The 12,125-nt window shown below is 43.8% G+C and overlaps 1 protein-coding gene across 5 annotated transcripts in view; it reads left to right on the plus strand.

Moving 5' to 3' along the window:
- The window catches only part of YIPF1 (Yip1 domain family member 1), a 38,995-nt gene that overhangs the window by 10,442 nt on the left and 16,428 nt on the right, over positions 1–12,125 (plus strand). For all 5 annotated transcript variants that reach the window (XM_032360923.1, XM_032360924.1, XM_032360926.1 and 2 more), the window contains 3 exons: positions 5,439–5,555; positions 8,975–9,141; positions 9,499–9,681. In XM_032360923.1, coding sequence (XP_032216814.1) covers positions 5,439–5,555; positions 8,975–9,141; positions 9,499–9,681 — 467 coding nt within the window. The remainder of the gene's footprint in view (positions 1–5,438; positions 5,556–8,974; positions 9,142–9,498; positions 9,682–12,125) is intronic.

The raw sequence follows: 12,125 nt of genomic DNA on the forward strand, positions 1-12,125 counted from the left end.
ATGAGCTGACTCCCCGTGGGACTCAGCCAGTGGCACTGCAAGTCTGTAAGAGCAGCAGACGGGGGGATGACTGTCAGCCCTGATCTCCCTGCTGTCTGAAGGAAGGTGAGAGGCCCCCACCCAGTGCTCCTGAGGGCAAGGACTCCCACAACCGTGGCCTTCTATGTTTGAAAGAAGAGAAGAGAGCCAACGGCTCTGGGTGCTTTCTGTGTGCGGGTTCTCAGCACAAGACTGTTTGCATGGTCACCTTTAGTTCTCTGGGGTAGATGTCATTATCTGCATTTCTCAAATGAGGAAGCCAAAGCTCGATGAGGCTCAGGAAAATGTATGCTTAGTCCTAAATAAGTATTAGAGTAATATGTTGCATATTTTGTACATACGTTGATTATAAGAGGAGAAGGAATTCATGAGGATCTATTGTGTGCCAATGACTGCATTCACTGTTTAGTCCTTTCAACAAGACTCTAGTGTGATTATCCCTCTTTTCCCTATGAGGAAACCAAACTAAAAAAGTCGAACTAGAACTAGCTCAGTGTTCCATAAAACCCATCTTTATTCTCTTCGCCTGATGATTTTAAGCTACAGAACCTTTTCATCACCTGGCATAGATGTCCAGTCTTTGGAGCCAGTGAAGGGGGAATGGCTGCGGGGGAGGCTGAGGAGAGGCACCTCCCAGCTGGCTTCTCTCTCTGGCAGCACCAACAGCCCCAGCCAGATGTCGGTGCCGCGCCTGGAGCAGGGAGCGCCGCACACACATCCTGCCTTGGCCCATGTCTCTCGTCGAAGTGTTGTCAAGGTGGTCTCTCTCCAGCTCTCTCATTCATTCTTCTAGCCCGAGATCTTGAGAGGCCGTGTGTCTGAGTGATCCGTGCCATCAGCACCTGGCCAGAGGAAGCACGCCAACAATTTTTGAGCACCCTATTTTGTGTGAGGATTCAAAGATGCAGTCATAGTCTCCACTCCCAAGGAGAGAGAAACGAGAGAAAGAACATCTGTTGAGCCAAGTGCCAAGAGCTCAGCTCCGTGTTACTGTTTCACAGTTTTATTTCCCCCACTCTGAGGTAGCCTTGTCTTACAAAAGAGAAAATGGAAATTTGGGGAGCAGAGCTTGCCCACAGTCACAGACTTAGCCATGAAAATGACACTAGCAAACTGTGTGTCCCTGTCATTGGGGGAGAACCTGGATTAACTCACTTCATCCTCATGGCAACCTGAATGTTATGAGGCAGTTACTCTTATTATCCTATTGTATGGATGAGGAGGAGGACGCTGAGTCACGCAGAGGTCAAGTATCATGCCTAAGATCCTGTAGCTGGTGAGTGGCTGAGCTCGGTTTTCAGATCAGCACCATAGCTCTTGAAACCGATATCCCTCATCTCTCTGGTATGCTGCCTTTCATGGCAAAGTCAGGATTTGAACCCAAAGCTTACTTCCTTCACAACAGTATTAGCCTCATGGACCCATAGACATGGTTAAGAGGAGGTACCATATAGGTAAAGAGCTTGGTAGAGGGGAAGACTGGGCCTTGGCAGGAAAGTGGAGGTAGTGGTCTGGAAAAAGGTGACAGAAGCACCAGTCTGCAGAATTGGAGGGAGAGATTGGTGAATTTGACTCCATGTAAACTAAAATAGAAAATTTCTGTGCCACAAAATAAACCATAAGCAAAGTAAAAATTAGGAAAAAAAAGATAAATAAGTGACAGACCAGAGGTAATATTTGCAATTCTCATAAGCAACAAAGGAAGAAAAGCAGGAATATGTTTAGAACTCCTACCAGTTATGAGAATAAAACCAGTTATAAGTTCTGGGGGAAAATGAGCAATTCACAGAAAAGGAAACCCAGATGGCCCACAAAAACTTGCAAAGATGCTGAGTCCCACCTGTAATCACAGAAATAAAAACAAAACAAGGTGTATATTGTAAAGCTCATCATTTTAGCTAGCATGTCCAAATGGGTTTGTCTTCATTCATTCAGTTAATTCAGCAAATATTGAGCACTTCATTATTCTAGGCACCAGAGACAGAGCAATGAGGAAAACAGACAAAAGTCCTTGTTTTAAGGCAGTTTAGAATCTACTGAGCTTAGCAGTAAGCATGTAAGAAAAGTCAGATAATATATGCTAGTGGTGGGGTGCCTGGGTGGCTCAGTGGGTTAAGCCTCTGCCTTCGGCTCAGGTCATGGTCTCAGGGTCCTGGGATCAAGCCCCGCATCAGGCTCTCTGCTCAGCAGGGAGCCTGCTTCCCCCTTTCTCTCTGCCTTCCTCTCTGCATACTTGTGATCTATCTCTCCCTCTGTCAAATAAATAAATAAAATCTTAAAAAAAAAATGCTGGTGTTAAAGGCCAAGGTGAAAAATTTAAAGGACAGAAAGTTTGGGTGGGGGGGGGGATTTGAAATTCAAAAAAAAAAAAAATTTAAGAGGTGAATTTACTCTAAAGGTCTGGAGGAATCAGCAGCAAGCCATGTAGATACCTAAGGGGAAGGCATCTGAAGCCATGGGCACAGTAAGCACAAAGGCCCTGAGGCAGACAGTTGGCTTGGTATGCTCAGAGAACAGCAGAGACTAGTGTAACCTGGCAGAAAGGAAGAAGGGGACCTAGTAGATGAGGTCAGGGGGCAGAGTGCAGGGGTAAGTTGTGTAGAATCTTGGCAACAAAGAGGACTTCATCTTTTTCGTGAGTGCAAAGCCACTGGAGGGTTTGAGCACAGGAATGATGTACTCTTAAGTCAGAGCATCAGAAACATTAATACCGAGAGTTGTCAAGAATGTGCACAGCAATGGAAACTTCTGTGTGTCTGGTGGGGATGTAAGCGGTATGCGAAAGGGAGCCATTGGAAGATGCTCATACCCTACCACTTAGCAGTTCCACTCCTAGATGTGTGGTCCTAGAGAAACTCACAAATACAAAAGAAGACATAGAAGAATATTGACTGCAGCAGCAATGCTTACAAGAGAAAATACTCAGAAGCAACCGCATATTCACCATCAGGAGAAGAGACGTGAACTGCGGTGTGTTCATACACAGAATCTGCAGTTTTTAAGAATGAATGAGATCGACACACATCAATGTGGCTAAATCTCAGAACAAAAGATAAATGAAAAAAAGCACATCATAGAAGGATGTGAGAAGTTTGACCCCGTTAGAAAGACTTGAAAAAGTAGCATGACAGGTACACCAGGGTTGGTTTTATCATTCTTTGTACTTTCCTGGATGTTAGAAATATTTTATAATATAAAAATGCATAATGCAACTAAATTAAGGCTCCCTTCCACCCCGCCCCATAATAAGAGTAGGAATTTGGCAGGAGAGAGGAAGAGAGAAGGCATATGAAGCAACCTGGCAGGCAGGCCCTAAGATGTGTGGGCGGTTGTGTGCCTCTGGAATCCGAGCTGTCTATGTGCCCGCAGGCACAGGACACAGTGACTGTATCTGTTGTGCATCATGGTGTCCCCAGCACCCGGGCTCGGGTCTAGAGGACAGTGGGTTCTTACAAGTAATGGCCAGTAGGATATGATGCTCTCTGCTTTCTAGTGATAGAAAGTATAATACTTGGGCAACTTGTGGTCGTGGCCCATTGACAACACAGGGTCAGTTTTGTTTATTTGTTCATCAGAGATTTGGGGGATTTTTTAATTGCTGAATTGTAGGAGGTGTTTTGGTCTTGTTTGTTTGTTGCCTCTTATGTATGGTCAGTACACAGAATAATACAGTGAACAAGATTTGGTCCCGTAGCAGAGAGCATGCAGGCTAGCGAGTCAGTAGCAATTAGTGGAAAGCCACTGTTGGTGAGTCTTGGAGCGTCTCAGTCGGTTGCTTGTGCTCCCTTTCCCACTGTCAGGAGCCAGCCTGGCTTGGAGAAGTGCTAACCCGTTTCTGCCAGGCATCTCCCACAACACAGTAATTTTCTGAATTTTGTGATATGTCACGGCGCCTGTATTTATTCCCAAAGGTGTCCCAAAACATTGGTGAAATTGGAAAATTAAATTCCTAAAATTTATTAGAAATCTCTCGATTTAAAAATTCTGTTTGGAGGCACCTGGGTGGCTCAGTGGGTTGGAGCCTCTGCCTTTGGCTCAGGTCATGATCCTAGAGTCCTGGTATCGAGTCCCACATCAGGTTCTCTGCTTGGCAGGGAGTCTGCTTCCTCTTGTCTCTGTCTCTGCCTGACTCTCTGCCTACTTGTGATCTCTGTCAAATAAATAAATTCTTTTTTTTTTTTTTAAAGATTTTATTTATTAATTTGACAGACAGAGATCACAAGTAGGCAGAGAAGCAGGCAGAGAGAGAGGGAGAAGCAGGCTCCCTGCTGAGCAGAGAGCCCAATGCGGGGCTCGATCCCAGGACCCTGGGATCATGACCTGAGCCAAAGGCAGAGGCTTTAACCCACTGAGCTACCCAGGCACCCCTCAAATAAATAAATTCTTAAAAAAAAAAATCTGTTTGTGCTACATAGAACTTTTTCTAGATAGGGAGAAACAAGGGTGGCATTCATGAAATCAAGTGAAATCGTGAAAAGGATTTGCAAAGCATGATGTACTCGTTCGTGCAGTGGGATATTTGATAACCACTAAAAAAAGAGTGAGTTGATTTTTATGAATAGCTATGGTAGAATCTCTATATTAAAGTGGAAATAGTACAGAGCAAGATATATATGTACATATTATATATACACACACATATATATGTATGTATGTTTTCGTTTATATAAACACACACCACATATGCATTTGTTTATAGGTATGTAGAAATCTCTGGCAGGATTTGCCAGAAACGGGTTATGGCGGCAAGCTCTGGGGAGGAGAAATGCACAGAGCTAGGGAACAGAGAGAGATGGAAGGAAGTTTATTTTTCTCTAGATTCCTTTTGTACCTTTTGAACACTGAACTATGTGCATTTATTACTTTTTCATTAGAAAAACAGAGCCTTAAACACACATTATTGCACACACACACCCATGATAAACTGGTAATTAAATTAACTCTTCTCCAAAGTGTTCTGCTCGCCCTATTCTTTCATTTAGATTGCAGAAGGACCTGCCTGGTTTATTTTTCTCTGGCATTAATTAACATTTGGCACATAGATAAGGGAAGTAACCTTTGCTTCCTGTACCGCGATGGTGAAGATTTAACAAAATGTCCATGATTTTTTGGACGATCCTCTAATGAAAGAAGTTATAAACAAATTAGTGTCTTTATTCACCTAATTGTGGAAGGTGTTTTGGCCTTTTCATTCGGTCTCCCGTCTTCAATGCACCTAATTGCTGAGTTGTGTGTTTGACCTTTTAAAAAAAAGATTCCCATTAAATGAGTATTGATTGCATCTAAAATTCATTTTCCCTTGCTTACATGAATAGGGAGAGGGGGATAAGAAATTACTCTGTAAGTGTCCAGAAGCAGGCCTTCATTTTCTTGACTGAATTTTCTGGTTTTCTCTGCAGGCCCCTTTTGGATCTGTGCCACACTGGTCTTTGCCATAGCAATTAGTGGGAATCTTTCCAACTTCTTAATCCATCTGGGAGAGAAGACATACCATTATGTGCCCGAATTCCGAAAAGGTTGGTGAATAGCTCGACTCATTGGGAAGGCTTTCAGTTTGTAACCATGAGTTCCTTTTACTGAGTCCTTGGGCCCCTGTCTCTAGGTGCTGCAGCCCCGGCTTTTTGTCTTTAAGGATTCAAACATACTTACCATCTCAGAATTACCACCCATCTATATAAATCTACATAACCTTTTATTTTATTGTGGTAAAAAACGCATACCATAACATTGGCCATTTTAACTCTTTTAACGTATACCATTCAGTGGCCTTGAGTACATGCACAATACTGTGAATCTGCGTTTCTTTTGGGATGCTGGAAGGCAAGGCCGAGTAGCAATTGGAATTTATCCAAAGAAAAATGTGCAAAGTAAGTAAAAAGCAGTGTGCATGAAAGTCTCCATTGTAGCATTATTTGTATTATCCAGATGTTGGAAACAATAGGGGCATTGTTTTTTAAGTCGCAGTGACTCAACTAGCTGGGTTGGTAGCCCCTAATCATGAAGCACTTAGAACAATGTGGGACACTGATAATCCAAAATTATGCCTGTGCTATTGACAACATTGTTACAGAGAAGTCTGCAAATGGTCAGAGGATCTCGCAGGGAGAACCTAGAAAGGAGTTTGTCCTAGCGATGGGCTTGTGGATGACATTGTTTTAAAACTTCCTTTCTTGTGGCAATATTGGATTATTACACAAAGAAAGCAACAGACAGTTTTTTAGAGACTTGCAGAGGACAGCCACCCCCCAGTGAGGACGTTTGGCTTTGTAGGAGATTGAGTGGGTCACTTCCTCTGCCCTCTCCTTCCCTCCTCTTGCCTCTCTGCCGGCCTGCTGTCGAGAGGCTCTAGATAGATGAGGCTAAGAGCACAGTCTCCAGAACCAGATGACAGGCTTCAGGTTCCAGTTCCACCACTCATTAGCTTCTACGGGTTGGGCAAATTAGCTCATTGCTGTTGGCCTCAGATTCCTTATGAGTGCAATGGGAATAATAATACCTATATTGTTGGGCTGTTGGGAGAATGAAGAATTGAGGTGTGTGAAGAGGTTGGAATAATGCCCTACACAAAAAAGAGTTCCTGCGCATGCACACATGTGTGTGTGTAGGGAGATACATAGTTCCCTCTGTGTGCATGGTCTGTCTCCCCATGTATCCGTGTGTGTGTGTCCCCCTGTCCCCTTCCTTATACTCTCCTGGCCCGTTTACATGGAGTCAGACTTGAATTCAGTTGCCTTTGTCAAATGACTCTGGTTTAACTCAATAAATGTTATTCATGAGATATAAACCCTGCCTTCAAGTGGTACAGAGGTTAAATAAAGAAAGATGGATAAATGAATATTGCTGTTAAGTGGGATGTATTAAATTCTGTATCAGAGGTATGTGTAGGTATAGTGACAGAGAAGGAGTAACGGCCCTTCCTGCCTGGGGGTCTGTACGCTCGGGAAGGTTTTTATCTTTTCTTATCCTCCTTGGCTGGGAGTCATGATAGAAATGTACCAGTAAGATAGTCATTGACTCTATCAATAAACATTTTTCCATTTTTTGGAAGATTTATTTATTTATGAGAGAGAAAGAAAGTGGGGGGAGGGGCAGGGGAGAGAATCTTCCAGCAGACTCCCCGCTGAGCGCAGAACCTTCCATGGGGCTCAGTCCCATGACCCATGAGTTCATGACCTGAGCCAAAACCAAGAGTCAGATGCCCAACTGACTGAGAGCCACCCAAGCTTCCCTAAACATTTTTCCATTTTATGTAAAGAGTATTTACATAAATACTTTACATACTTTATAGAGTACTTTAAAGTACTTTATAGAATACTTTAAAGAGTATTTACATAAATATACAAAGTAAGATCCTTCTTCTATCACTTGTTAATTATTTGACCTTGGCCAAACCACTTAGCTTCTTTGATTCTGTTTCCTTATCTCTAAAATGAAGATGTACATTATTTGAAGTAATGTATTTATGTATCAGTTAATAATATAAAAGGCTAATTCTTGATTGAGCATTTATTACTTATCAATCAGTGTTCCAAATATATTTGTTTTAACTCATTTAACTCTACTAATCTTATATGGTTGTATACTGTGTTTATTCCCATTTTACAGATGAGGAAGTTAAGGCAGGTAAGTTAAGTAATTCACTTACTCAGAGTTACTTAGCTACAAATGGCAGAGTTAGGGTTAGAACCTGTGGAGTTCGCACGTGGAATCTGTGCCCTTGACTTCATTATTACACAGTGTTGCCTCTCAGTCTCTCAGTAATGTATTTAGTGGAATGCCTGACACCTAGTGGATGGCCGTAGGCATAGAGGCAATTTTCTTCCTCTTCCTTTAAAAAAAAAAAAAAAAAAAAAAAAAGGGCATTGTATCAGGAGAATTACATTTGACTTAATGAGGGAGTTCTCAATGTGAAAAAAAAAAACCTCCCCTCGGAGCTAAAAATGTTTTGGCCAATCATATGTCTTCACCAGAGTCTGACTACAATTACTTGGGGTGCCTTTGTGCTTGCCAAGAGTGTAAAGTGCGTCACCTACTGATTTTCCTGTAGGAAGGGCTGGTGCCATGGACTTAGCCACATTTACTGGTCCTCTACTCCAGAAGAGGGAGAGCGAAGCCTCTGGAGCATGGTGCTCCTGGAGGAAGAGGAGGAGGGACAGCAGAATTCTGAACGTTGCTATTCTGAGGAGCTGCTAGCTGGCATTTCCAGCACAGAAAGCGAAAGTGAGGAACTTTTTGAGTCGAGTTCCTCGGTGAACTGAAACTCCCTACTTCAGGGACAGAAGGCACTCCGAATAGCATGCAGAGCCAGTTAATCTGTACCCAGATTTTAATAAATTTGCTCGAGAAATCAGCATCAGCCCTTGTGATACTAGGAAAGAGGGTGTGTTCTTTTTTTTTTTTTTAAGATTTTATTTATTTATTTGACAGAGATCACAAGTAGGCAGAGAGGCAGGCAGAGAGAGAGGAGGAAGCAGGCTCCCCGCTGAGCAGAGAGCCCGATGTGGGACTCGATCCCAGGACCCTGAGATCATGACCTGAGCCGAAGGCAGCGGCTTAACCCACTGAGCCACCCAGGCGCCCGAGGGTGTGTTCTTCTAAGGGCATAGTTGGCTTTCCTTTGTTCGAAATGCTTAATATGTTTCAACACTTATTGTGAGGCCCTCTGAAGTCTTTCAGTTGCATAATGCAGTTGTTTAATACTTTAGTTGTTATTAAACAAATTATAAAAGCTACGTGAGAGACCTCTGGTCATCACCATAAAGATGGTGCTGAAGATTCGTCAATCAGGACTCTCCTCGGGTGTCTGCTCTAAGATGCGACCCCACAATCCCACAAAGCAGGTGGACATGCTAGGAAATGAGGTGGGAGATGTGCTCTGATAGTAGTTAAAGACATGATTACACGGGGCTTACCACCTCTGTCCTGTCCTCCTCAGTGTCCATAGCGGCCACCATCATCTATGCCTACGCCTGGCTGGTTCCTCTCGCACTGTGGGGTTTCCTCATGTGGAGAAACAGCAAAGTCATGAACATCGTTTCCTATTCGTTTTTGGAGATTGTGTGCGTCTATGGATATTCGCTCTTCATTTATATCCCCACAGCAGTAAGTACCACACTTATTCTGCGTGATGCCCTAGGCTTGTGGAAAATCAGCCAATGACATCATTTCTAGCCCCGCATCGATGGGCACCTGAAATATCCTTTGAATTTAGAAAGTCAGCAGGAGAGGGGATAGTGAGCCAGATGCCTTTGCTGGACCTCAGGCCCTTCGATCTGAAAGCATTCACCTCAGTCTGCGTGTTGGGATGTTTCTCCAGGCTGGGACAGAGAGGCCGGAGTGGGAGGGGGCGCCTGCCTGCTGATGAGCTCAGGGGACTTTATAAACACAGATGCATGGAATGAACACATGCGTCTCCCAAATGCCTCCAGTAAAGCCCTCCTCTCCCTCCTTTTCTCTCAGGTACTGTGGATCATCCCCCAGAAGGCTGTTCGGTGGATTCTAGTCATGATTGCCCTGGGGATCTCAGGCTCTGTCTTGGCAATGACGTTCTGGCCAGCTGTTCGTGAGGATAACCGGCGCATTGCCCTGGCCACAATTGTGACAATTGTGTTCCTTCACACGCTGCTTTCTGTGGGATGCTTGGTAATGGTCTCATTCCTGTGATCTTCCTGTATGCTTTAGATAGAAATGCTGAAAGACCTCAAGCTGTTATTCACAATGATTCCTTTGAAACCAGCTCCATAAAATTAACATTGTTTTAAATAGACTGTCCTAAATGAGAAGTAGTAAATTTAGGAGAATTTGATGGTATTCTCTGGCTTTACCTAATTTCTGAAATTTGGTTATGATTCAGAGTCTGGCTAGAGGAAGTGGAGGTAGTTGAGTGTCTCTAATAGGTTGGGGGGCGGGGATGGGGGCGAGCTTGGCCTTTGGATGTCTTTGCTGGTTTTCTGCTCATACCTAGAAAGAGTTTTGAAATTTAAAATTTCTTTTCGTAGGTGAAAAGCATGAAGATTGAGTCAAATTAGGAAAGGGGAAATATTTTTAAAGTGAATAACGTTTAAAAGAGTTCTTAGAGTCTTGTATTTGGGTGTCTTTTTAGGGAAAGCATGTCCTTTGAGTTGCACCGGCCCAGAGCAGAGACTGGCTCTGTCACTCACTGGCTATGTGAGGTTGGCCATGGCACCTAACTTCTCTGTATCTGAACATCTTAATCGATAACATGGACATAGTATTTCCTGCCCCAGAGAGTTTTTCTGAATAATAAAATAAAATCTAAATAAAATAAATTTTAAAAATCTAAATAAAAAAAATCTAAAATAAAATAGTACATATAAAATATTTAATGTAGAACTTGTCCCATAAATGCCTGTAAATTAGGTCCCTTTCCCTTGATCCTAAGGGGACATGATTTTCTATTTTCTGTGCACATTGTACACAAAAATTATAGTCCATGGCCTTAACAAGGCCTGACGCAGGGTTTGAAAGAACTTTGAGTCCAAAAATGTTAAGGTCACCGATGAAGGGAAAGGACATGCCCACGGGAGGACATCCGCATGACGGATGTCTAGACCCTTGGTTAGGTTTTACAGTTGTGGGAGTAAATATTTCTCTGGCACCATCTGATCTATACGATTTTTGTGTAGACAGCCTGGGTCATGCATAAGATCCTGATACTTGATCATTGAACCAGTCACATAAAAAGGGCCGGGTTCTGAGACACAGAGCTGGTTTACATATACTTTCTAAGTGTCTGAGCTTTAAATTTTTGAGACTTCTGGAAGACTGTTGTTTTGACTCATGGCAGAGTGACACCGTTAATTTTTGGCACTTGGAGCCCCTGGGCTGATCCCTTGTAATGCTGCTGCAACCCTCCGTGACCCTTCTGTCTGCTGAGGAAGAATGTCCTTTCTCACTGTAGCCCTCTCACTGGCATGTCCCCGTGTTTCCCTTGAATTTTCTTCTGTATATATCTAGTTGAGTCATTGATGGAGAGAAGGAGGCAGGAAGAAGCGCTTCTTTGTTTGGTTGCGTAAAGAATCAAGGGGAGCATGGCACGTCAGACTTGGGATCAGGGAGGAGGGGGTAATGGGTAAGAGTGTTGCTAAGAATCTATTTCATTTCAATCTAGTAGTGTTACTAAGAATCAATCTGTGTGTGGTGGAATTTTTTACCTCTATGCCTGTTCCTCCCTTTTGGGATAAATGACATAGACAGTGGGACTTAACCTGCCCATCTTGCTGCTCAGGAACTTGCTGGAAGAGAACAATTAGAGGGAAGCAGAAAGAGCCCTGCACTGCGAGCCTAGGCGAGAGTCCTCTTTCTCAGAAACTTGGCTTCCTCCTCTGTCACGGACATTCGTATTTTGTGGGTTTTTGTGACCCTCAGTGAGATGGCTGTGAGAGCCCTTCATATGCTGTGAAGGGTTCTTCAGATTTAAAGAAGTTACTAGAAGAGTTTCATGTCTTCTGAAGCTGCCAGGGCCCTCTGCTGCTCATCCCTCCTGAGTGCCTCAGGAAGGGTGGTGCAAGGCCACACAACTCGAAAGACAGGGCCCTTCCATGGGTGCCTCTTGCTGGCATCTTCCTGCCTCTCCAGAATGTCTTTCCCATCATACACTTGGTTGGGAAGTTGGGGAAGACAAGGAGGCAGGAGAGAAGACCTTGCCTGGTTCACTGCTAAGGGACTCTGGGGAGCCAGGCGCATTAAATGATGGAGCAGAGAAGGAATTGCAGGTGTAGGACCCCTTCTTAGAGGGGAAGCCAGTTTTCTCCTCCTCAAAGAAGGGAACTATTCTATCATCAGGTGTTTAGCGTGGGGTCTCGTTCTCCAGCCAGAGATGGCCTCCTCTGTGCTGTTGTGGAGATGTGCAGGCCGAGAGGCTGAAGCAGAGGTGATGGAGATGGGGTCTGGCTCCAGCTCCCTCACCCCTGCTTTGAAGATTGAGTATGTTCTACACATAAAACACAGAGTTCCCGACCTCTCTCCTTTTTTTTTTTTTTTTAAGGATTTTATTTATTTATTTGACACAGAGAGAGAGAGAGAGAGATCACAAGTAGGCAGAGAGGCAGGCAGGGGGCGGGGGG

Source organism: Mustela erminea, chromosome 10 (assembly GCF_009829155.1).
Source record: "Mustela erminea isolate mMusErm1 chromosome 10, mMusErm1.Pri, whole genome shotgun sequence".
Lineage (NCBI taxonomy): Eukaryota > Metazoa > Chordata > Mammalia > Carnivora > Mustelidae > Mustela > Mustela erminea.